The sequence below is a fragment of the Tupaia chinensis genome, unplaced genomic scaffold (assembly GCF_000334495.1).
Source record: "Tupaia chinensis unplaced genomic scaffold, TupChi_1.0 Scaffold000119_2, whole genome shotgun sequence".
In the NCBI taxonomy this organism is placed as follows: Eukaryota; Metazoa; Chordata; class Mammalia; order Scandentia; family Tupaiidae; genus Tupaia; species Tupaia belangeri.
In genome coordinates, this window is record NW_006159586.1 from 434379 (window position 1) to 462263 (window position 27885).

The 27885-nt window shown below is 37.3% G+C and overlaps 1 protein-coding gene across 2 annotated transcripts in view; it reads right to left on the reverse strand.

Annotated features, from left to right (window-relative positions):
- The window catches only part of LOXHD1 (lipoxygenase homology PLAT domains 1), a 219353-nt gene that overhangs the window by 116671 nt on the left and 74797 nt on the right, over positions 1–27885 (reverse strand). For both annotated transcript variants that reach the window (XM_006144420.1, XM_006144419.1), the window contains exons 9-12: positions 14281–14416; positions 13572–13732; positions 12493–12579; positions 11914–12049 (exon numbers count right to left, since the gene is read on the reverse strand). In XM_006144420.1, the coding sequence (XP_006144482.1) occupies positions 11914–12049; positions 12493–12579; positions 13572–13732; positions 14281–14416 (520 nt within the window). The remainder of the gene's footprint in view (positions 1–11913; positions 12050–12492; positions 12580–13571; positions 13733–14280; positions 14417–27885) is intronic.

Genomic DNA, 27885 nt, shown 5'->3' on the forward strand with positions numbered 1-27885 from the left:
AAAAAGCACCATAAAGTTTAATTCAAAGTACAGATTTTTTTTCAAGATTACACTCATTTTTATTTGAAGATACAGAGATGTCTGAAAAATAAATTTGACCATTAAGTACATGAGTGCATGAAAACACAGTATCTGTAGCAAAAATGCTTGTTAGAAGAAAGGCAAAGAATTTTTTTTTTTGAAGAGGTTTTTGCTATAGGGCACATGCGCTTGCCATACAGAGAGAGATAGAGAGATAGAAAGCAAGAAATCACCCCCCCAGGGGGAATGGCCACGCCACAATCCCTTCTCCTCCATTCTCCTCTCGGGATCTTGGGCACGCACGCACACGCGCCCGATGTGAGTCTCAAGCAACTGGGTCTGGGACATGAACCATGGTCGACTACGTGGGAGTCCAGCGATATAGCCATTACGCTAACTGATGGTCCCAAGAATTATTGAGTGTACATAGAGGACTGCCTTGAGCAGAGCTGACATAGTTAAGCACATAAACCATAAATTAAAGTTGAGGGAAAACTGTTTCTTGCCCCTAACACAATACTGTCAGCTCATAAAGCCACAGCACCTGAAGTTCAACCATCTCTGTCTTCTTTAATCAACTCTTTAAAAACTCAAATGCTAACTGCTTTAAATCTTCCACCTTGCATAAATGAAATTGATTCTTTTGTATTAAGCTTTCAATGATGTGTTAACAGTAAGAGAAATAAATAGCATTGACTGGACTAAGAATTGAAAAGTGGACACAAGAGGCACAAAGGGAAGGGGAAACCCTACACCCCAGGCTCTCTTCGTTTTTAGTTTTGATGAAGGTCATTTCTGCTTTCTTAGCTGTAACTATTAGGCAATTCCCAGAAGTGAAATGAGGAGGGAATTTAGAAATCTCTTTGCCTGTGAATTGCAGTCTCCTTTGTCCAGGAGTGCTAAGGTCCAATTGTTAAAAGTTCTCAAGGGTCCTGATTCTCTCTAGGGGCCCCTCTGAGCCCACCAGTCACTGAAGTTCCCAGCTTCTTCCTAGAAAGAAGTCTGTAGGCACTTAAAAATAATTATATTGTTAGACATCAGCAGTGAAAGATTTTAAACACATGGGTAAGTACCAGAGTCTCTTGTACTTTAATTGTAAAATTATAGGTCAGTCTGATTAACAAGAAGCTATGATTTTCGGCACTCAAGTCCACTAGTCTTTTGCCCATTGTCAGTGATGTGTAATCACTTCTGCTGGGCACATAGCAGAGAAGGCCGATCTCATTTATTTTACTATCTCACGCAGCTCCAGAGGGAAAGGCAAGGTAGAAATAAATTGTGAGCTAGTAAGTGTTTCGTCCATATCTCCTCGTCTGTGTTAATCAGTGTGATTACTCCCAAAAGCTTCTCTGCTCTCAGAAACAGCATTAATTGCTTATTTGGCTGGCCTTTATTTTGTAAGTAAACTAGAGAAACACAACTTCAAACTTCAAGAATCGATTTTAAATAAGTATTTACTCATTTTACATGAGTCCAAGACTCGCCACTTAAGGGATTTCCTGGAAGCTTTGCACAGTATTCATTACACAATGGTACCAGCCAGGGAGATGGGGACACTATCACCAGTTCTGTTTACTGCCACAAAGAAGAAACCAGATTAGAAAAGGAGATGAGAATTCTTGTAGAGGTGAGTGAAGACAAAGATATGTTCCAAGAACAAGAGAAATTTCTGAATCAGAAAGAGCTGTTGGGAGAAAGACATTCAAGTTGGTTTGGGGTCCAAAGAATGTCAAGGATCCCAGAAGGCATTGAATTGCCTTTCTAGCCAGGGCAGTCCTTCAGTTCATGCTAATACTGGAATTTGTTTTTTCTTATTGAAATGGTTCTTCATCAGTATTACAGAAGATGAAAACACAGCTATGATAGCCTCACAATTGTATAGTATGTGTGTATATGTCACTTGTAGAAATCCTTCTCACCCTCACTCCCATGGTCTCTCCTTACCTGTCAAGTACTTTCCCCATAGAAGACCTGGCTCAAATACCACATCTCCTGACTTGCTGGGAAAGAAGTAGAGCTGACCCCTGTGTTTCCATAGCATTCATGCACCAAGTCCTGCCAGCTCCACCTTCAAAATAGTTCTTGAATTTATCTGCTTTCTAAGCTGTCAATTCCTGCCCTGTTTCAAGATCACTTTTTCGCTCCCCTGGATGACTGCTTATTGATTTGCCTTTCAAATCCTATGCCCATGTGTAGGACAGGCCCAGAGAGATGAGAAATGTGGAGAGGAAAGAGCTGGAAGGAGTTCAAGGATAGGGTGAAGTGTACCAGGTCATGAACCAGCTGGGAGAGCAGGAACTTGACTCAGATGGCAGGGGTACAGAGTTCAAAGAAAGGATGACCCTGAGCAAGGTGCCAGGGAGTGACTGGCTAAGAAGTGTGAGTGATTAGAGTGTGCATCAGGATATGAGTGTGTAGGTTTTCCACATAAACATTTAAAGAAGAGGACAAAGGTGTATAAGTTCCAGTATCCATAAAAATTATTTAGGATGCTTGATAAAATACCTATTACCTAGTACAGTCCTGAAAGAATCTAATCACCATGTCTGTAGTTGGGCCCACGAATCTGCACTTTAATAAATAGTTCAGGCATTTTCTACTTTCATGGATCCCTTAATTATGCTTCAAGAGATACTGTCTGATAATGGCTGAATTGTGTACTACCTTGGTCCATTCAGGTATTGCAGTCCTAACCCCCAGCAACTCAGACTGTGGCTGTATTTGGAGATTGGGCCTTCAAAGAGGTAATTAAGGCAAAATGAGATCTGACTGTGCCCTAATCCATTATGATTTTTGTCTTTATAAAAAGAAGAAATTACAACACAGATATGCACATATACAGAGGAAAACTCATGTGAGAGCGTGGAGAGAAGGTGGCCACCTATAAGCCAAGGAGAGCTGCTGCAGAAGAAACCAAATCTCCTGACATTTTGATCTTGGATTCTTAGCCTTCAGAATGGTGACAAATATGTTCTTTTGCTTAAACTACAATTCATAGCACCCCTAGCAAACAAATACGCTCTCCTAGCACCATGACAGGGGTTAGTGTCTAGAAGGTAAATAAGGGACACATTTTCATCTTAATGAAAAGGGACAACTGAGCAGAGGCCAACAGAATATAGGATTGAGCTGGGGTAGAAGGTGACATTGTGGAATAATGGGAGCCTCGAAAAAAGTCCTAAAGCAAGAATCTGAAAGTGTAGAGGGAATCAGGAGAATGCCTCTTTTGCCTGGCCCAGTAAATTACAAAGAAGAAAAATGGTTTGGGGGGAAAAATCAAGTTTCTTTCAAGACAGAAAGGTGAAGAACATTCTGGACATTCTAAATAAAGTTATAGATTTCTTCCTGGGAAAAATTCACTAAAATGATAATATGTGTACACACACATGCACAAAAATATAATAATAATAATGAAAGGAAGAAGAAAGAAAGAAAGGAAGGGAGAAAAGAAGAAAAGAAAAAGAATAAACAAGTCCTGGAAATGGGAATGAATACAATAAAGTGGCAGAATACAAAATCAATATACAAAAATCTAGAACATTTCTATATATCAAAAATGAACAGACTGAGGTAGAATTGAAGAAAGAAATCTCATTTGCAATAGCCACATGAAATATAAAATACCTAGGAATAAACCTTACTAAAGACATCAAAGACCTCTACAATGAAAACTATGAAAAACTGAGAACCAGCAGTTAGCGTAATGGCTATGTCACTGGATTCCCACATAGTCGACCGAGGTTCGCGTCCTGGACCTGGTGGCTTAAAACTCACGCCGGGCGTGTGTGTGTGTGTGTGCCCAAGACCCCGAGAGGAGAATGGAGGAGAAAGGATTGTGGCGTGACCATCCCCCCTGCGGGGTGATTTCTCACTTTCTGTCTCTATGTCTCTCTCTGTCTGTCTGGCGAGCGCACGTGCCCTATAGCAAAAAAAACTCTCAAAAAAAAAAAAACTATGAAAAACTAAAAAAAAGAAATTGAAAAATGAAAGAAAAAAGTGAAAAGATATTTCATGTTCCTGGATTGGAAGAATTAATATAATTAAAATGTCAATTATACTTAAATTAGTTCACAAATTTAATGCAATCCCAATCAAATTACCAGAGATATTCTTCAAGAATTAGGAAAAAGAATCATATAATTTGTCTGGAATCATAGAAGACTCTATATTGCCAAAGCAATACTGTACAAAAAGAATAAAATAGAAGGCATTTCACTCCCTGACCCCAAAATATATTATAAAGCTGTGATAATCAGAAAAGTGTGGTATAAGCACAAAAACAGGCAGAAACCAGTGAAGCAGAATAGAGAAACCATAAGTAAACCCCCAAACATGTAGTCAACTGATTTTTTTTTTCAAAGGGCACAAGGCAATCCAGTGGGGAAAAGAAAATATCCTCAGCAAATGGTGCTGGATAAACTGGATATTCACCTGCAGAAAAGTGAAACTGGACCCCTATCTCTCATCATTAACAAATCAACTCAAAATGGATTAAAAAATCTGAATAAAAAAATCTTCAAACTATAAAATACTGGTGGAAAGCACAGGGGAAACTCTTGGACATGTTGGAATAGGCAAAGATTTCTTAAATACAGATCCCCAAAGCACAGGCAATAATCCTGAATATAGACAAGTGGGATTATATCAGTTCAAAAAGTTGCTGCACAGCCAAAGAAGCAATAATTAAATTGAAGATACAATCCTCCGAATGGGAGAATATATTGCAAACTATGCCTCAAATAAGGAACTAATAACCAGAATATACAGAAAACACAAGCAGCTTTGTGTAAAAAAATAATCGATGCAATTAAGAGATGGGCAAATGAACTGAACAGACAATTCTCCAAGCAAAGTATATGAAGAGCCAAAAAGCACATTAAAAAATATTCAACATCCTTTATCATAAGGAAGATGTAAATCAAAACCACAATGAGATACCACCTAATTCCACTCAGACTGGCTAAGATTAAGAAAAATAAAGAATGGTAAATGCTGGCGAGGCTGCGATGAAAAGTCTCGTATACTGCTGGTAGGAATGTAGATTAGTCCAGCCACTGTGGAAGACAATATGGAAGTTCCTTAACATCTATAATAGAACTACTATATGATCCAGCAATTTCACTCCTGAGTATCTACCTGAAGAACAGGATTACACTCAGTTAGAAAAACACTTGCACATTCATGTTTATTACAGCATTACTCACAATTGCTGAGACATAGAAGCAAGTCAAATGTATAAGAACAGATGAATGGATTGAATCAGTGTGGCACATATACGCTATGGAATACTAGTTAGCTATAAAACAGTGAGATCCTGGCATTTGATAGAAAGTGGATGAACATGAAAGATTGAATGCTGAGTGGAGCAAGTCAGACTATGAATGAGAGGCACTGGATGTCTCCACTCAATATTTACAGAATGTCAGCACTCTATGGCAGGAACTGAAAAATTGGAAGGTGTAAAACATGGATAGCAACTGGATACTAGAGACGTTGTGGGAGGAGGGTGGGCAGTAGGGGTATGTGGTGGGGGGAACACAAAAAACAAAACACACAAAAAGTGAAAAATTATCTGTTGATGATGATGTAGATGGTAATATCCTTGGCTAGACTAACATTCAGTGTATTCATGCTGGGAAAATTCATTTTGTATGTTATAAACATGTACAGTGATTAAATGTAAAAGAAAAGAAAAGAAAAAGAATGACAATCTACATGTTTTAAAAAGATTTAACCCAACAAAAAAGGTTTCACTAAAAAGGCTACGGGAAGAAGACATGTATTGCCAATTGCAACAAAATTTTGGAAGCTGGAGAGCAACTAGAAAAGTGGTAAATATTTTAGCACCATGGTTCTCAAAGTGCAATTCCTTATCGGCAACACTGACATTACCCAGTAATCTGTTAGACATGCAGTTTTCTGGTCCCCTTCTAGACTTTGTGAATCAGAAATTCTGCAGGTTGGACTCAGCAATCTGTGTTTTAACAAAGTAGTAATGTATACTGAAGGTTGAGAGCACCTGACTTAGCAGACCAGAGAAGATCAATCAGAGCATCATTTGAAAAATTCCAGAAGTCACCTCTCAGAAAGGCTCAGAAATGATACCACCCAGTAACTTGAGAAGTAGAGACTGAGGAGCTGGAGATGGATACCGAACTTGAGCTGTGAAATATTGCTTTCCTTGATTAAAAATGAAGAATTTCTGCTGAGACTTCTCTTCCCAGATTCATTTCTAGTGGGTAGGGCTACCTCTGTCTTCTCTTCTTTTCTCTCTCTCTCTCTCTCTCTCTCTCTCTCTCTGTCTCTCCTGTCTCTCTGTGTCTCCCTGTGTCTTTTAATCTTTTTTTAAAAAAAATTTTTAAGGTGAAGTATTCTCTGGGCTCTAACGTTCCTCTTTTATTGTGCTATGTTGTGCCTTTTCCCATTCCATTTAGGAAAGGCACAAACCCAGGGCCATCCTGAGATGGTTACTGAACTTGAACTGTGAAATAAGTCTTTTGTGTGGCATGTCTGCATCACACTTTTTTCACTTTTTGCTTTTTAAAATTAAATTCTAAAGTTTTTATTGTCTTTTTTCTTTCTTCTTTTTTCTTTTCTTCTTCTTTCCTCTTCCTAATTCTTTTTCTTTTTTCTTTATCTTATTCATTGGCTGCTCAGCTTCTATGCAAAAAATGTCTAGACAGGTCCAAGTGAACAGGAGTCAAACATCTGAGTATGATTAGAATCAGAATATTCCTCTATGCCCACTGAATCTGATGCACAAAGAGTGAAAATAGAATGCAAAAGAAATTGTAGATCACCTCCTCTTGCATACCTCTGAATGCTCAGATTGAATTTCAAGAATTAGAAAGAAACACACCATCCATAAGATGACTAGTAATCACTGCAGGGTCACAAGAAATGTGGGAAAACAAGAAAATACCTGTCCTCCAAGGGAAAAGAATAACTACTCTTCATCCTCAGACAGTACAATGAAATTCATGGAAATGTCAGGTAAAGAATTTAGAATATTCATAGTGACAAAGCTAACAGAGATGAAAGAGAAAAGAGAGAGTGAACTGCAGAAGAAGCAGGAGAAAGGAGCTGATGAGTTCCAGGAGGTGAGGAAATTCTTGCAAGATCTAAAAGAGGAAATGCACACTATAAAAGAGAATCAAATGAACCTGTTAGAGATGAAAGCTATAATATAGGAAGTCAAAACCTCCCTTGAAAGTATTAAAAGCAGACTAGATCATACAGAAAATCAAAATCAAATGTAGAAGACAGAATAGCTGGCTTAGAAAAATCGACCACGAAGACTGAGAAAATTGCCAAAAAAAAAAAAAAAAAAGAGAGAGAGAATAATATACGAGAAATACTAGATACCATCAAACATCCAAACCATCTGGATACTTGGTATCCCAGAAGGCAAAGAGACTCATAAGGGCATTGATAATCTATTTTATGAAATCCTGAAAGAAAACTTTCCAAACCTAGAGAAGCATTCAAAGATCCAGTCCCAAGAAATACAAAGGACCCCAAATAGACTCAACCCAAGAAGATCTTCTCTAAGACCCACTACAGCCAGATTGACCAAAACCACGACAAAGACAAAATACTAAGATAGGCAAGAGAGAAATGTCAAGTTACCTACAAAGGATATCCCATCAGGCTAACAGTGGATCTCTCTTCAGAAATAATGTGAGCAAGGAAATGATGGGGAAATATATTCAAAGTGTTAAAGGAAAAGCAATTTCAACCAAGAATACTGTACCTGGCAATATTATCCTTCATATGGGAAGAAAAGACAAGAGCATTCTCAGCTAAACAAAACCTGAAAGAATTTACCAGCACCATATCAACTCTCCAAGAAGTTCTCAAGGGAGTGCTATACCAGGAAAATTAAATACAGACACACCGAAATGAGTCTGAAAACTAAGAAAATGGCCAACTTAATCATAGGGACAAGTCTGAAGTTGAATATTATATCCCAGAATTTAATCGGGAACCTCAAACCACAGCAAAAGATAAAGTACATGAGATTGAATTGGTAAAATACAATTTTATGGTTTTTAATTAAAACATTGCTGATTTTCTTCTAGGCTTTGTTTTCTGGTTTTAAGGATTTTTGTTCTGTCTTGAGCTGTGGATAGGTTCATGTACCTACTATTTGAACAGAATCCTAACCTGTTTCCTGGCTTTAAGTTTTAAGCAACATTTCTTACCATTTCTTTGATTTATTAAAGATCAAACTGCTTTTTTGAAATTAAAAAATATATTAATGACCATAGTAAGCTATATAGCATCTGCTAGGTGCTACCCTATTCTTGCAAGATCTAAAAGAGGAAGTATATTCATTTGACTCAGAGCTTCACACCTAAAGTCAGACATGTATATACCAGCTGAATTTGCTATTGAAAGTAGTTAGATCATTTAAGAAATTTTGTGAACCAATAAAATGTGGGGGGAGGGGGAAGGAATGGAAAACAATTGTAGGCACTTGAGATAGTGTGGGAGGAGGGTGGGAAAAATTAATTATTTAATTAAAAATTAAAATAAGAAAAAATCTAGAAAGAGACTGAGAAGCTAAAATTAGAATTGGTTAGGAGGGTTCAGAAAGCAATTAGGTCCTAAGTTTCTCTCTCCTCCCTGTTCTTTATGCCTGTAAGCTCAATTTCAGCACACAAAGTGGATAGATCATGTAAGAACAGAGTATTTTTGCCTTGGTAAACTACGAATATAAAGTCCCATCTGGGGAGGAGGAAGGAACTATATGTTATTATTATAGTTTACTATAGTTTCTCTATTATTTATAGAAAAGATTGCCTTGTTTCCAAAACAAATACTATTGAATGTGAAAAGACTGGGTGGTGTCTTGGTCAGCCATTGAATCAGGAAGCAAGAGACCTTGTTCTAGGTCTGACTTTTTTTTAACTGTGCAATATTGGAAGAACTTCTCAGTCTTCATCAGACTATTTTAAGGGCATTTGAATGCAAATATTTTAGTTATATATTTTTTAAGTCTTTTGCCATAGGGCACATGCACTCACTGGACAGAGATAGTGAAAAAGAAAAGTAGTAAATCACCCCACAGGAGTATGGCTACACTGCAATCCTTTCTCTATTCTACTCCTGGGATGCTGGGTATGTGATCCTCAAGTCACCAAGTACAGGACTTGAACCAGGGTTGAAAGAGTTCAATACCTTAATCACCATACCACCTGCTGGTCCCTCTATGGTCAAATATTTAATGAAGAATGAAGGCACCCAGAACACAGAAGAAACACAGTGCTAATTGCAAGCATATTCTAAATTAGACCAACAGACAGGCTGATCCCATTTTAGATATTTGCTGTTTAGAGTTTCTGTGTTTTTGAGTATTTATCTCTGATTGACTAAGTTGAATAAATATACACAGAGCTTCCATTTGGTGTGCAAATGTACAGTACATGTAATATCATAATCACCTGTGAAGTGATACTATTGAAATATTAAAAGGGCTACTGTAACTACAGGTGTCACTGTTTTCTACATGTTCTTAACTTTTTGTAATTTTGCAGTATTACTATATTAAAAAATTAAAGGCTATCACAAGGATAGCAAATAGGTTAAGTGCCAATTCTGATCAATTGTTAATGTCTGTTTGGGCTGCTATATTGAGGGTTGTAAAACTCACTCCAGACTCAATGGGAGAGTAATGTCTCCCATAGGAAAAGTGCAGGATACGTGCTATGTATTTACCAACACCCTGTTACTAGACCAGATCTAACTACAACCTAGAAGTACAATGAACTTCTTCGAGCTCTTTGAAAGTGGATGCTGGACTCCATTAAAATACCTACCTTGATGACTACAGTAAGCTATATGGCTCCAGCTAGGTGCTACTTTATAGTATGTTCATTCTACTCACTGAGGTTTATGCCTAAAGTCAGACTTGTGTTCATGGATATGTATATATAAGCTGTGCTTGCTATTGAAAATATTTCGATTAATTAAGATCTTTAGCGAATCAATAAAATGGGGAGGGGGGAAGCATAGAAAGCAACCATGGATATCAGAGACAGTGTGGGAGGAGGGTGGGAGATGGCAGGGTGAGAGATAGGGAATCAAAGATGGAGAAAAAAGCAAAATATACAGGAAACAAGAAATGGAAAATTATTTGTTGATAATAACATGTATGTTGATGTGCTTGATTGAGCCAATATACAGTGTATTCAGGATAGAAAATCTCATTTTGTATGCTATAATGATGTATAGTAAATGAATGTAAGTAAATAAATTTAAATTTTAAAAAGTAAAAAATAAAAAAGCTTAGTCCCTCTCTTACTAGCCTCAAGTAGATATAAAAGACTCATTGGGTAGCAGCCAAGTGTGGCTATAAGAACTCTGATTTGCCTTCCTTTTGGGGAGCAAGTCATGCATAAATCAAGGGAATAAAGATGTTTCACTTAATTTCAGGAGGCTTTGAAGAACTATTGTTCAGTGTTGGGACCAGCAGTTGGCATAATGGCTATGTCGCTGGACTCTCACGTAGTCAACCACAGTTCGAGTCCAGGACCTGGTGACTTAAAATCACACCGGACGCATGTGCAAGCATGCCCAGGATCCCAAGAGGAGAATGGAGGAGAAGGGATTGCGGCACGGCCATCCCCCCTGGGGGGTGATTTCTAGCTTTCTGTCTCTCTGTCTCTCTCTGTCTTTCTGGCGAGCGCACACACCCTATAGCAAAAACCTCTCAAAAAATAAAAATTAAGAAAGAACTACTGTTCAGTATGGATTCTTATTATCCTTTCATAGCCAACCTGAATACCCACCAAAAATCTCTTTCCCACCATACCCATCATGATGGAGCTCTAGTATCAGGCCTTAGAGGTATCTCTGTCAAGCCAAACTTGAGGCTGTGTTCTCTAACTCTGCTCTGGTCTTCAGAGGAGTCCTGATAATGCACAGTGGACAAGACTATAAGCTCATAGGTTAGACCCAGTTGGCACACCAAGTTGGAGCTCCACTGCCTCCCCAGAACAAAGTCAGTACTTACTGCCCATTATCCTCCGTACTGTTGGGCCCTCTGCAGTCATCTCCCTCACAATCTCATTGTCATCCTCATTGGCATCCAGCCAGCGATTACAATTGAAGTTATACTTGTCCTTGTTCAGAGTGTTCATCAGGGTCATCTGGAATGAAGTTATGGGTTGAGCAAGTGTGTGTACCAGAGACATTCACCCAGGTCCTGGAGTTCCCATTCTGCTATTGCATTTCAAGGAGATCAGGACCATCTGCTAGAGATGACCCTTGTAGAAAGCAAAGGGCCAGATTGATATTTCTCCTCCTAGAGAAAAATATTTCTCCCACTTACTTAGCAGCCTGGTGACCAGGGCAGATATAAGCCCCTTCAACACTTGAACGTAGTCAACCACAGTTCGAGTCCAGGACCTGGTGGCTTAAACTCACACCGGACGCATGTGCAAGCATGCCCAGGATCCCAAGAGGAGAATGGAGGAGAAGGGATTGCGGCACGGCCATCCCCCCTGGGGGGTGATTTCTAGCTTTCTGTCTCTCTGTCTCTCTCTGTCTTTCTGGCGAGCGCACACACCCTATAGCAAAAACCTCTCAAAAAATAAAAATTAAGAAAGAACTACTGTTCAGTATGGATTCTTATTATCCTTTCATAGCCAACCTGAATACCCACCAAAAATCTCTTTCCCACCATACCCATCATGATGGAGCTCTAGTATCAGGCCTTAGAGGTATCTCTGTCAAGCCAAACTTGAGGCTGTGTTCTCTAACTCTGCTCTGGTCTTCAGAGGAGTCCTGATAATGCACAGTGGACAAGACTATAAGCTCATAGGTTAGACCCAGTTGGCACACCAAGTTGGAGCTCCACTGCCTCCCCAGAACAAAGTCAGTACTTACTGCCCATTATCCTCCGTACTGTTGGGCCCTCTGCAGTCATCTCCCTCACAATCTCATTGTCATCCTCATTGGCATCCAGCCAGCGATTACAATTGAAGTTATACTTGTCCTTGTTCAGAGTGTTCATCAGGGTCATCTGGAATGAAGTTATGGGTTGAGCAAGTGTGTGTACCAGAGACATTCACCCAGGTCCTGGAGTTCCCATTCTGCTATTGCATTTCAAGGAGATCAGGACCATCTGCTAGAGATGACCCTTGTAGAAAGCAAAGGGCCAGATTGATATTTCTCCTCCTAGAGAAAAATATTTCTCCCACTTACTTAGCAGCCTGGTGACCAGGGCAGATATAAGCCCCTTCAACACTTGAGAGCATTTTCTCAGTTTGCCTTGAAAAACCTCTCCCCATCTCTCTCCATCAGGAAAATCCCTGTGGCCTGTATACAAATTCAGGTCTTACCACAATTCTCCTCTAACCCCACTCTTAATAAATACAGAGGCAAATTTATGTCATGGCAATAGAAAAGAACTTTTCTGGTTCGTCTCCCAACCACCTCTTAAATTGCCGAGCTAATACACCTTACCCTTTCTAAATGCCATCCAGAACCAGGACTCCTTTTATCATGCCATGCTCGAATCTTATAAAACCTGCCAAGATCTGGGAGCTCAATCTATGGTGAGAAATAAAAAGGTTTCAGTGGCTATAACTAAGGAAATGTGTTTATCCTCATAGCTAACCCACTGCCAGGAAGGTACCTATTTGGAGCTATTTATTCAGTAGTGAGGATGGGTTAGGTTCAAATCTCTCATGCCCCCTGGTAACCAGTAACACATGATGGCAAGACAGACCTGTGGAACTATGGTTCAGTCTGAGCTGGTGAAACTGAAGAAAAATAACTGACCCACAGTTGGATCCAGCCTAAAGAATATCCTCCAAATTAGAAACTTCCGGTAATAAAACATATGGCAGCCTTGCAAATTAACAGAGGCCCATGGCCCTAGGACTCTGCTGGCCATTAACAGACAAAGAGATCAATACAGTAGTCATGCCCTTTCACTAGAGGCTGTCAGTATAGCACAGAAGACAAATACATAAAGAGCGATGAACTGAGCAGTACAAGAGAGCACCAGAGGGGAGCTCTGAAAGGAGAGAGGCAAGTTGTAAATTATTCCTACTCAAAGGTAAGAGCAGCACTTTTGGTAAGGATGTGGGGAGGGGGGCTTGCTGTAGTTATACATACTCCAGAAAGTTTTAAAGCTGAATTTATTTTAAAGTGTTCTAGAAATCATACTTTCCCTCACATTTGAGCCTTACTCTCTAGTTCTATCCAAATCAGGCAGTCTGACAATAATTGTGCTCAGAGTCTCTGTTCTCCCATGATTCCCAAGTCACTCAACTCCTGGATGCCCCAAACCATTTCATACTCCCAGGTTTGGTTATAGGATAACTTCAAAGGAAAGACCAGATCTAAATTGTACCCCAATTGGCACATTGCCTATAAATCACCATATTTGTCACCCCTTGCAGGGGCCTAAAGTCTTCATTGTTTCTCTTTGTCTTCAAACTTGGTTCAGAAGCTGGTTTAGAAAATCAGAATCTCTGTGATAAATACCACTTCCATCCCTTCCTTCTCCCTCCCACACCATCATACTTCTCTCCTACCCTAAACTTCTCGATTATGCCCGGTTTGAACCACTTATTGTTGGGATTCAAGAGAATCTCATCCGTCCGCCCCTTCTGCCCATAAATCTGGATGAAGATGGGAGAGTTGGTACCAGCTTTCTTCAGGTCAGTCGTCCAGACCCACAGGGACCAAGGGAATTCTACGAGACAGGTCAAGTTGCACCATAAACTTCAAGAAGTGAAGAGATTGTCATGTTATCAGTGAGGGAGAGGAGAAAATCAAAAGCTATTAGTACTAAAGGGCTTATTATACACAGGTATTTCCTGTTCTCAAAAATCCATTATGACAAGTGCAAAATTTAGAAAACCAAGGATTCCCTGCTCTTAAACATAAGATACTGAATGTTCTTTTTAATGGCTAACAGGGGGAGGGTAGAGTTGATTCTACCCACTCTGTGTTGGTTCATTCTGAGTACACTGCAGTGAGCCCTTCAGTTCAACACCTAGCTCATCACAGAAGCTTGTACAATTTGGAGACCCTGGAGTCTGCCTTGGTTCTAGGGGTGTGACCTCATATATACCTTTATATACACCTGTACCTTGGAAAAATGGGCTCTTTCCCCTCATTTCTAGAGAAGAATGGTGAAGTAGGCCTGTACCTCCTAAAAACTTTTGCCCAGTGGCCTAACATCTTGGCTTTTGATGGCCTCTCTGGAAGATCTCCAAGTGCTGAATCCCTTCCACTTACTTTTCAGCCGCTTCTTCCTGAGAGATACCATCTCATAGAGTTGCCTCTCAATCAGTCCATCCACTTTCTTTTCATCCAGCCAGTTGCTGCAAGGAAAGGTCTGCTGGATGCCAGTGAAGGGGCACAGAATCACCACCTGAGGAGAGGAGAGTATAAGTGTCTCTTGCACTGGGTTCCCTGGTCAGGACCCCCTCAAGATGCTCAGCAGCTTCCCTAGTCCCACATTAAGGGATGTCTGTATTAGGACTCAAATGAAGTAGAATTTCTGTAGCCTGTCTCATTCCATCTTAAATCAAGAAATATCTCTTCCAAGAAATCTTCCGAAGTAGGTATCATCCACCCTCTAATTTACTAGCTCAAATCTCAGACCTTTTTCTCCATATACAATACTCACTTTGAATACCATATTTATAATGCATATCATAAAATCTCAGTTAATTTTTTAAATAATGATTTTATTTAACTTTATTTAATTAATTTTTATTTGACCAGAGAGGGACAGAGAGAGAAACAAAGAAAGAGAAAGCAAGAAAGCAAGCTACCAGGTCCAGGACTCAAACTGTGGTCAGTTATGTGGGAGTCCAGTGCCCTTAGCCACCATGTTACCTGCCAGCTCCAATCTAAGTTAATTTGAACCAAATGAATTAGACTACTAAAGTAAATTCCTACGATTGCCTTGTAGGAAAAAGATAAATCTTATGAAAGCTAAATATCTGAAATTTAACACAAAACCTACTGCCCTCTTCTAGGCTTAATCCTCACTTAGCAACTCTTTCTTACACCTTCTCCATCTTTGCCCACATTCTGAATTCAAGGATTTAAAACATAGAAGTATTTTTTTCATGAGAGAGAGACAGAAAGGAAGATGGAAAGAAATAGGCATTTTAAAAATAGAGTCTCACCACATCATCATTATCCTCCTGCCCCAGCCTCCCAGCCAGCTAGGATCACAGGTACACACCACTAAGTCCTGCCTGTTTAGGTTGGGCTAGGCATCAAACCCAGACCTCCCATGTGGTCTTAGCCATTACACAGTGGAACCTTTTTACTGTGCCATCACAGCTAAACCAAGCTTCTTTGAATTAATAATAAGTTTAAAAAACTAAATTTAAGCAAATGACACCTAGAAAAATAAGATATACAAATGATAATAAGTATATAAAAATGTTCAACATAATTAGAGATCAAAGGCATGCATTTTAAAAGTACAACTAGAGATCACTACAAACTTATTAGAATACCTATCATTTTAGGTCAGTGATACTCCAACAAAGTTGACTTTTCAAATAAAACAACAAAATTAAACTGATTGATTAAAATATCCCATATAATGTATGTAATGCAGCTAAAGCACTACCTTGAAAGAAAGTTAGCATATACAATATTTACATGAGAAAATATTAAGGATTAATGAGTAAAAATTTAATTTAAGAATTTTGCTTATTTATTTATTTATTTTTAGAGAGGTTTTTGCTATAGGGCAAATGCACTCAACAGAAAGAAAGAGAGAGACAGAGAGACAGAAAGCAAGAAATCAGCCTCCAGGGGGGATGGTCACGCTGCAATCCCTTCTCTTCCATTCTCTTCTTGGGATTTTGGGAATGCACAAATAGCATGAGTTTTAAGCTGCTGCTTCTGAGACTCGACTGCAGTTGACTATGTGGGAGTTTGACAACGTAACCATTACACCATCAGCTGGTCCTTCAATTTAAGAATTTAGAAAAATAGCAACAAAAGAAATACAGAGAAGTTTAAAAGAGATAAAATTAAGAAGTTAATAAAAAGAAAATACATTTTAAATAGTATAAAGAAAGTCAAAATTTGGCTATTTGAAAGAATTAATTTTTTTGTGACAGTGATATTTTTAAAAAGTAAGGAACAGGGGCCAGCAGGTGGTGTTAGTAGTTAAGGCACTAGTCTCCCACATGGTCTACCGTGGTTGAAGTCCTGAACCAGGCAGCTTGAAACTCATGCCGTACGCATATGCATGTGCATTTGTACCCAGAATCCCAAGAGGAGAATGGAAGAGAGGAGATTGTGGTGTTTTATCCACCCCGGGGGGGGGGATTTCTTTCTTTCTGTCTCATTCTGTCTCTCTGGCAAGCACATGCATCCTCTAGCAAAAAAACTCTCTCAAAAAGAGCAAGAAGCCATGAAAAAATAATGTTAGAAATGCAAAAAGAGTCATAATTACAGATAGATTAGAGGTGCGCCCTATAGCAAAAATCTCTCTAAAAAAAAAAAAAGATCAGATCAGAGACTACTGTATATAACTTCATGCCAACACATTTCTAAAATCTACAAATGTACAATTTTTAATAAAAATCTACTTCAATAAAATAGGATGGAAAACAGATAAAAATAACTCCATAACCAGAAAAACTAAAACAAAAACTTTTAAAAATCAGTAGTTTCACATACATAAATACACATTCCTACATAACTTTGCAGGAGACTGAAACAAAGCATTTGAAGAACAGATCATTGAAAATTTATATGCCCTCTTTCAGTGAGAGGAATAGTTCCATTTTATTCTAGAATCAAAACCACTGAAGGACTATATTAAAAAAGGAAAATTATGGGGCAGTTCCACTGTGAACACAAGTAGAAAATTGAACTTTAAATGTTGGCAAGCCTATTTCTTGTGCCCCTGCGGTGATTTCTAGTCATCTGATGGCTTATTCCTTTCTTCCTAGTTTGTAGAAGATCAATCTGAGCAATCAGGTGCACAGGAGGATGTGGTCTGCAAACTGGCATTGGGTTTTTCCCCCAAGGGAAAAGAATAACTTCTCTTCATTCACAAACAGTACAATGGAACTCATGGAAATGTCTGATAAAGAATTTAGAGTATTCATAGTGACAAAACTAACAGAGATGGAAGGGAAGAGAGACAGCAAACACAAGAAGAAAAAAACTAATGAGTTCCAGGAGGTGAGGAAGTTCTTCCAAGAGTTGAAAGAGAAAATACACACCATACAAAAGAATCAAATGGAACTGTTGGAGGTGAAGGCTATAATACAGGAAGTCGAAAACTTCCTTTGAAAATATTAAAAGTAGACTAAATCATACTGAAAATTGAATCTCAGATGTAGAAGAAAAGATCTCTGGGCTAGTAAAATCCACCATGAAGACTGATAAAATAGCCCCCCCAAAAGAACAACATATGAGAAATACTAGATACTATTAAACGTTCAAACATCTGGATAATCTGTATCCCCAAGAAGGTGAAGAGACTAATAAGGGCATTGACAATCTATTCCATGAAATCCTGGGGAAAAAAAAAAAACAAACCTAGAGAGGCCTTCAAAGATCTAGGCCCAGGAAACACAAAGGATCCCAAATAGGATCAACCCAAGAAGATCTTCTCTAAGACACATTATAGCCAGAATGACCAAAACCACAAAGACAAGATACTCAGACTGGCAAGAGAGAAATGTCAAGTTACCTACAGAGGATATCCCATTAGGCTAACCGTGAATCTCTCATTAGAAACAATGTGAGTGGGAACCAGCAGTTAGCGTAATGGCTATGTCGCTGGACTCCCACGTAGTTGACCACGGTTTGCGTCCCGGACCCAGTGGCTTAAAACTCACACTGGGCACGTGTGTGTGCATGCCCAAGATCCCGAGAGGAGAATGGAGGAGAAGGGATTGCGCGTGGCCATCCCCCCTGGGGGGTGATTTCTCGCTTTCTGTCTCTCTGTCTGTCTCTGTCTGGCGAGCGCACGTGCCCTATAGCAAAAAAACCTCTCCGAAAAAAAAGAAACAATATGAGTGAAGAAAGAATAGGAAAATATATTCAAAGTGTTTAGTGAAAAGCAATTTCAACCAAGAATACTATATCCAGCAAGTCTATGTTGTGGGAAGAGAAGACAAGAACATTCTCAGATAAACAAAACCTGAAAGAATTAACCAACACCAGACCAGCTCTCCAAGAAATTCTGAAGAGAGTGCTATCCCAGGAAAACTAAAGTCAGACACACAGAAATAAGGGTTTCTAAAACAGTTAAGAAAATGGCTGGCTTAATGGTAGGGACAAGTCCAGAGTTTAATGTTATTGCCCAGAATTATACAGAAAGATTGAACCACAACAGAAGATAAAGTACAATGAGTTTGAACTGATGAAATAGAATTTTATGACTTTTGACTAAAACATTACTGATCTTCTATGCTTTGTTTCCCAGTATTAAGGAGCTTTGTCTTCTCTAGAGTTGTGGACAGGTCCATGTACCTACTATTCAAACAGAATCCTAACCTTTTTCTTGACTTTAAGTATTAAGCAAAATTCTCTTAACATTTTTTTATTTTGATTTATTAAAGCTAAAACTGCCTTTCTTGAAATTAAAAAATGTAATTTAAAAGATATCTATTTAGGGACCAGCAATTGGCATAATGGCTATGTCGCTATATGGTTCGAATCCCGGACCAGATGGCTTAAACTCACGCCGGGTGTGTATGCATGCATGCCCAAGATTCTGAGAGGAGAATGGAAGAGAAGGGATTGTAGCATGGCCATCCCTCCCGGGGGGGGGGGGGTGATTTCTCGCTTTCTGTCTCTCTGTGTCTCCTTTTCTGATGAGAGCACACGCTTTATGGCAAAAACCTCTCAAAAAATAAAAAAACCTATTTAATGACCATAGTAAGTTATATATCCTCAGCAATGTGCTATTTTATAGTATATTCATTCTACCCACAGAGTTTCATGCCTAAAGTCAACTTTTGTTCACAAATATGTATATATCAACTGAACTTACTATTGAAAATATTTAGATTAATTAAGATATTTTGTGAATCAATACGATGTGGGAAAGAATAAAGAAATGGAAAGCAATTGCAGATACCAAAGACAAGGTGGGAGGATGATGAGAAATGGCAGAAGGTGAGAAATAGGCGGGAAAAATACATATTAAACAAGAAATTGAAAATTATTTGTTGATGATAACATGTATAATTAAGCCACTTTACAGTGTATTGTGGCTGGAAAATCATCTATCGTGATGTTCAGTGAATGTAAAATAAAAAAAAATTTTTAAATAGTCAAAAATATGTTGTCAAGCCAATTCTAAAACCATGTAAAATTATAATCTATTGTCATCATATTGGGCTTATAAAATGCATTATTGGTTGATCATTAGAAAATGCAGTCATACAATCCACCACATTGATAAATAAAAGATAAAAGTTATGTGACTATTTCATTAAGTACAGAAAAAGCATTACAGGGACCAGCAGATGGCTTAATAGTTTTATCACTGAACTCCCATGTAGGTGGAATCCTGGGACCAGCAGCTTGAAACTCATGACAGGCACATGTGCATGCATGTCTAAAATTCTGAGAAGAGAATTGAGGATAATGAATTGCAGTGTGGCCATACCCCCAGGGGGTAATTTCTCTCTTTCTGACTCTGTCTCTCTCTTTCTCTCTGGCAAGGACATACTCCATATAACAAAACAAACAAACAAAAAACTCTCTTAAGCATTACATAAAATTTGAACACCAATTTGTAATAAAAACTGTTAACAATATAAATGAGAGGGGATTTACTTAATTTAATGTAAGAGTTCCTTCCAAAACTCCCAAATGGACATAAATAACTACATGCAACATTAGAAGGAAATCTGTTGATTATAATGTATATGGTAATGTCTTTGGACTAATATGCAGTGTATTTATAATGGGAAAATTCATTTGGTATACTGTAATGCTACACAGCGATTAAATGTAAAGAATAAATAAATTTATGGGACCAGCAGTTAGTGTAATGGCCATGTCGCTGGACTCCCACGTAGTTGACCGCAGTTCGAGTCCCGGACCCAGTGGCTTAAACTCACGCAGGGCACATGTGCATGCATGCCCAAGATTCCGAGAGGAGAATGGAGGAGAAGGGATTGTGATGTGGCCATCCCCCCTGGGGGGGTGATTTCTCGCTTTCTGCCTCTCTGTTTCTCTCTGTCTGGCGAGCACACACGCCCTATAACAAAAACCTCTCAAAAAAAAAAAAAAAAGAATAAATAAATTTATAAAAAAATTAAAAACAGAAGGAATCTCTTTAAAACCTAGAACAAAATTAATATATACACTATTGATCTTTTCATTCAGCATTATACTATAGGTCTTATGCCATGTGGTCAAACCAACCAACCAAAAAGAAATAAAAATGATAAAGTTTATGAGTTTGAGGACACTGTTTGGATGCAGCCACTACTGCTAACCCAGCTACCTCAGCAAGAAGGGCTTCTATGTACTCTGCCTAGGGTCTAAAGACCCCATTCTCCTGAAGCTCCCACTTCCATAAGTGACCCCACACTGCCCACTGGCAAGATCCCTGCACCCCACATGCACCCACACAGTGTCTGAAGACACTGGCTGGTGTTCCTGTTCCTGCTGCCAGTTATTCTGTCCTTGGATCACTTTGGGTACCTCATGCAAGGCCTAAGGATACCAGTCCAAGTATTACAGCTGCTGCTGTCTGTGTTCTTGCCATTTCAGCTGATGGAAACTCCATGTGCTCCATATGCTCCATCCGAAGTCTGAGGGCACAAGCACCTCCACACCTGACATCTGCTATAATCACTGGCAGTGGAGATGATGCTTCCTCAATCAGAGGGACCCAACACAATACATGCCCCCTACCCAGGATCAAAGGACCCTGAACTCCACCCCAGTGGCCCTCTTCTCCAAGAAAGCCACACGACTGTACACACAAACACTCACAGTCAACAAAAGCACTCACAAGCACTGAAGACATAGATTCCAGCTGCAGAAAGCATGCAGAAACCACACTACAGAACCCAACCTGAACCAAACTCAAAGCACACTGCCCAACTAATACTATAGGACACATCTACAGGAAAAAGTCCTCTACACTTTAAAACTGTAAACCCAGAAGAGGCTACTCTTCCACCAGATGTCCAGATATCAATTCAGGGACACAAAAAACACCAGAAAATTAAAACATGTGACTCCTCTTAAGAAATACAATAATTCTTCAGTAGCAAATTACAAAAAAAATGAAATCCAAGAAATGCCTGAAATGGAATTCAAATTAATGATCTGAAGGAAACTTAAAAGATGTGGGAGGATTCGGATAAGCAATTCAACAAAATTAAGAAATAATATATGATATGAATGAAAAAAACAGCAAAGACATATAGAGATTATAAAAAAGGCCCAAACAAGTGTCAGCCCCATAGTGCAGCACTCAAGTGCTGTGCAGAGAGCTGGATCCCACATGGCTTGAATCTCAGCTCCAGTGGCTTAAAAAACACCATGTGCATGCACACATGCCCAGGATTCTGACAAGATGGAATATTGGAGAGAAAACAATTGCATGTGACTAAATACTATTGTGGTTTGCTTTATCTCTCTTTCTTACTCTCTTTCTGTCTTGTGTATGAACACACACCCTCTGGTATTTTAAAAAAAAAAAAAAAGGAACCAAATAGCAACACAGAAGATGACTAATGCAATAATGAAATTTAAAATTCAGGTGAAAGCATCAACAGCAGGCTAGATCAAGCAAAATAAAGAATATCTACTAAAAAAGAGCTTTTAAAATAACCCCACCAGATATATAAATAAATATTGAAGAAAGCTTCCATGACCTACTAGACACCATTGAGTGAACAAATATTCACATTATGGGGGTTCCAGAAGTAGAAGATGTGGGGAAAAAAAATAGAAAACTTAGTTAACAGAATAATAGCTGAAAACCCAAGTCTAGGGTGAAATGATCTCCAGATTTAAGAAATACAAAGGTCACCCAATAGATTCAACCTCAAAAGATCTCCAACAAATATTATAGTCAAACTGTCAAAAGTTAAAGACAAAGAAGGAAGCCAAAACAGCAAGAGAAAATCATCAAGTCATATATGAAGGAAACTCCATGAAACTAACAAACGAGTTCTCAGTAGAAACATTACAGGCCAGAAGAGAATAATACAATATATTTAAGGTACTATAAGTAAAAAGAAAATAAATTCCATCCAACAATAAAGTTGGATGGAATTTAAAATAAAGTTATTTTCAGCAAAGTTGTCCTTCAGAATTGAAGAAGAAATAATATCTTTCCTAGACAAGCAAAAGCTGAGAGAATTTATCACTCCAGACCAACTCTTTTGGAAATACTTAAGGAAGTACTACATCTAGAAAGACAAATATTATCATTAAAAAAAAAACAAAGGGAAGAAAAAACTCACTAATAGAGCAATCAAACAAATAAGAAAGAGAAATAAATCAAACGTTACTGCTATAGAAAATCACTGAACTGCAAAGATAAATAATACAAGTAGATGAAAAGAGTAAAAGAAAAACAAAGCAACCAGAAAATAATCAACAAAATGACAGGATTAAGCCCTCTTTTATCAATAATAACCTGATGAATAAATTTAAAAAGAACATTTAAAATTTCTTTAAACAAATGTAAACAAAAACATGTTATACCAAAAACTATGGGATACAGCAAAAGAAGTACTAAAAGGAAGTTATATATATCGTGACAATGTATCTCAAGGAACTAGAAAAACAAGAACAAACTAAACCCAAAGTAGTAGAAGGAAAGAAATAATTAAGATCAGAGCAGAAATAAATGACATAGAGACCAAAAAAAAAAAAGGATAAATTAAACAAAAAGGTTGTTTTTTTTTTAAAGATAAGCAAAATCAACAAAGCAAAAGAAAGAAGAGTTAAATAAAATAACAAATGAAAAAGGAGGTATTACAACAAACATCACAGAAATACAAAAGATCATTAGAGACTATAATGAACAATTATATGCCAATGAGCTGGAAACCTAGAGGACATAAATAAATTTCTGAACATATATAAATTACTAAAATTAAACCAAGAAGAACTAGGAAGCCTGAACACACCAACAAGTTTGAAATCAGTAATAAAAAGATTCTCAATGAAGAAAAACTTAGGATCAATGTCTTCGCTGCTGAATTCTAAAAAACTTTCAAAGAAAAAAAAAAAGCATTGATTCTTTTACAACTCTTCCAAAATATTAAGGTGGATAGAATCCTTCCAAACTTATTTTACAAGGCCAGCAAAAATCAGACAAAGAACTAAAAAACAAAACTCCAGATCAAAGATCCCTGATAAATGTAGGTGCAAAAATTCTCACAAAATACTAGCAAATGTGATTCAATAGCACAAGTAGGATTATCTTAGAAATGCAAAGATGGTAACATATGTGAATAAGTAAGTGTGATAAATAAGTGTGATACATCACATAAACAGAATGAAAGAAAAAATGATAATTTCAATTGATGCAGAAAAAACATTTGATAAAGTAAAATATCCCCTTATGATGAAGATTCTTAATTAAATATACAATGCACATATCTCAACATAATAAAGGTCATATATGACAAATACTCAGTTAGTGTAATGGTTACATCATTGGACTCTCACCTAGTCAACCACAGTTCAAGCCCCAGACTATGTGGCTTAAAACTCATGCTGGGCATGTGTGTGGGCATGCCAGAAATCTTAAGAGGAGAATGGAAAAGAAGGGATTGTGGCGTGGTCAGCCCCGCTGGGGGTGATTTCTTCCTTTCTGTCTCTCCGTCTCTCTCTTTCTCTCTGACGAGCACATGCACCCTATAGCAATAATCTCTCTCTAAACAAAAATGGGGACCAGCAGATGGCATATGTTGCTTGATTCCCACATGGCCAACTGTGGTTCAAGTCCCAAACCCTGCGACTTAAAACTCATACCAGGCATGTATGCGTGCATAGCCAAAATCCCATGAGGAGAATGGAGGAGAAGGGATTGCAGCATGGCCATCCCCTCTGAGGGGTAATTTCTGACTTTCTTTGTGTGTCTCTCTGGAGAGTGCACATACCCTATAGTAAAAATCTCTCTAAAAAAAAAAAAATTTCCAGTTGACTATTAAATAGAGCAATCAAACAAATAAGAAAGAGAAATAAATCAAACGTTACTGCTATAGAAAATCACTGAACTGCAAAGATAAATAATACAAGTAGATGAAAAGAGTAAAAGAAAAACAAAGCAACCAGAAAATAATCAACAAAATGACAGGATTAAGCCCTCATTTATCAATAATAACCTGATGAATAAATTTAAAAAGAACATTTAAAATTTCTTTAAACAAATGTAAACAAAAACATGTTATACCAAAAACTATGGGATACAGCAAAAGAAGTACTAAAAGGAAGTTATATATATCGTGACAATGTATCTCAAGGAACTAGAAAAACAAGAACAAACTAAACCCAAAGTAGTAGAAGGAAAGAAATAATTAAGATCAGAGCAGAAATAAATGACATAGAGACCAAAAAAAAAAAAGGATAAATTAAACAAAAAGGTTGTTTTTTTTTTAAAGATAAGCAAAATCAACAAAGCAAAAGAAAGAAGAGTTAAATAAAATAACAAATGAAAAAGGAGGTATTACAACAAACATCACAGAAATACAAAAGATCATTAGAGACTATAATGAACAATTATATGCCAATGAGCTGGAAACCTAGAGGACATAAATAAATTTCTGAACATATATAAATTACTAAAATTAAACCAAGAAGAACTAGGAAGCCTGAACACACCAACAAGTTTGAAATCAGTAATAAAAAGATTCTCAATGAAGAAAAACTTAGGATCAATGTCTTCGCTGCTGAATTCTAAAAAACTTTCAAAGAAAAAAAAAAAGCATTGATTCTTTTACAACTCTTCCAAAATATTAAGGTGGATAGAATCCTTCCAAACTTATTTTACAAGGCCAGCAAAAATCAGACAAAGAACTAAAAAACAAAACTCCAGATCAAAGATCCCTGATAAATGTAGGTGCAAAAATTCTCACAAAATACTAGCAAATGTGATTCAATAGCACAAGTAGGATTATCTTAGAAATGCAAAGATGGTAACATATGTGAATAAGTAAGTGTGATAAATAAGTGTGATACATCACATAAACAGAATGAAAGAAAAAATGATAATTTCAATTGATGCAGAAAAAACATTTGATAAAGTAAAATATCCCCTTATGATGAAGATTCTTAATTAAATATACAATGCACATATCTCAACATAATAAAGGTCATATATGACAAATACTCAGTTAGTGTAATGGTTACATCATTGGACTCTCACCTAGTCAACCACAGTTCAAGCCCCAGACTATGTGGCTTAAAACTCATGCTGGGCATGTGTGTGGGCATGCCAGAAATCTTAAGAGGAGAATGGAAAAGAAGGGATTGTGGCGTGGTCAGCCCCGCTGGGGGTGATTTCTTCCTTTCTGTCTCTCCGTCTCTCTCTTTCTCTCTGACGAGCACATGCACCCTATAGCAATAATCTCTCTCTAAACAAAAATGGGGACCAGCAGATGGCATATGTTGCTTGATTCCCACATGGCCAACTGTGGTTCAAGTCCCAAACCCTGCGACTTAAAACTCATACCAGGCATGTATGCGTGCATAGCCAAAATCCCATGAGGAGAATGGAGGAGAAGGGATTGCAGCATGGCCATCCCCTCTGAGGGGTAATTTCTGACTTTCTTTGTGTGTCTCTCTGGAGAGTGCACATACCCTATAGTAAAAATCTCTCTAAAAAAAAAAAAATTTCCAGTTGACTATTAACTTTACTTTTTTAAATTTTTTTTTAACTTTACTTGTTTTAAAATCCATTTGACAAAATTTTTGGAACATTTAAATATTCACATGGAAAAAAATAAAATTGGACCACTTATCTCACAAAAATCAATTCCTGATAGATTAAAGATATAAATGAGAAAACAAAAATTTTATAATTTCTAGATGCAAATATGGAGCAATGTCTTCATAGCTTTAAGGTAAGATTTCTTTCAACAATACACAAAGGATTGACCATAAAGGGAAAGACTGGTAAACCAGGTTATTTCTAAATTAAATCTCTTTTTCAAGGACTACTATAAACAAACTTTTTAGTATATAAGTTTGTTTATAGTATATATATTATATATTATATACATATATATAATATATATACTATGAACATATCATTCATAGCCAGCTTAAATAAATAATTTATAAGAATAAATTTAACAATAGATCAAACAATAGAAAAATTAGCAAAAGACATGAACAGGCATTTTTTTACACAAAAGGAAATGTGAATGTCTAATAAAGAAATAAAAATACATTCAACCTCAGTAGTAACCATGAAAAAAATTAAAACTACAATAGGATCATTTTATAACCTCCAAAATAGTGAAAATAAAAAATTCAAGCAATATCAAGTATTGACAAATATATGGAATTGTATGTCTCTTACTCATGGTTGAATAAATGGTTCAGCTACTTTGGAAAACAATCTGGAATGCTTTGGAAATAACAATTATTCAATAAAGTTGAAGATTCACTGATTCTGTGACTTGGAACTTTCATCCTAAGAAGCTCTTACACATGTGTATGAATATATATAAATACAAAAACTTTATGGCCGCATTGTCTATAGTAGTAAAAATCAAGAAACAACCCTCAGGTGAAGAGAAGAGGATAGAGAAAGATAGCAAGAGAACAAATAGAGAGGTAGGACGTTAGTGGGAAACAGATATGGCTTATTACCTGTTGATAATGATATGTATAGTATTCTCAACTGGATTGGTCTGAGAAATATTTCATGATGGGTAAAGTCTTTTTACAAGCAAAATGAGAAATAGTGATTGACTGTTTAAAAAAATAATTAGAATAATAATAATAATGATTGGAAAAAACATTGAAAAGATATTGAATGATGAAGTAGGGAGATTAATGTCTCTGTATTGATTAACATGCGATGAAAAAGCAATGCAATACAGTGTAAAGTTATATGTTATCCAATGTAATATAAACAAGATTATGATGATAATATAAATAAATAAATAAATAAATAAATAAATAAATATATATATAACAGTGTAGGGACCAGCAGTTAGTGTAATGTCTATGTCGCTGGACTCCCACTTAGTCGACCGCAGTTTGCGTCCCGGAACTGATGGCTTAAAACTCACGCCAGGTGCGTGTGCATGCGTGCCCAAGATCTCGAGAGGAGAATGGAGGAGAAGGGATTGTGGTGTGGCCTTCCCCCTGGGGGGTGATTTCTCGCTCTCTCTCTGTCTCTCTCTATCTGTCTGGTGAGCGCACACGCCCTATACCAAAAACCTCTAAAAAAAAATTAAATTAAATTAAAAATTAAAAAAAGAAAAAGAAAAAAATAAATATATAACAGTGTAAGATACTGATTCTTGAAAACAGGAACTATCATAAATTTTGTATGCCTTCTTAAATATTTCTAACTTGTGACAAACATTAAAGACAAAAAATTAAATTCCTATCCTAAAAATCAAAAAGAGAATATAAACATATAGTCCCCCCCCAAAAGAAAAAAACCCAAAAATTCATCAACAGAAGAATGGACTAAAATTATACATGATTCATTCAATAAAATAGTTACAGCAGGGAAATGGTTAAATCACAGCTTCTGCTATTATTTAGATGAATCTCTACAGCATAATGTTGAGTGAGACAGTTACAAACAATAGGTACACAGAAAAATTCCATAATAATAGCATACGTGCTTTAGGAGAGAAAAGATTATATGATTGGGCAAGGGCACAGAGGGGTTTC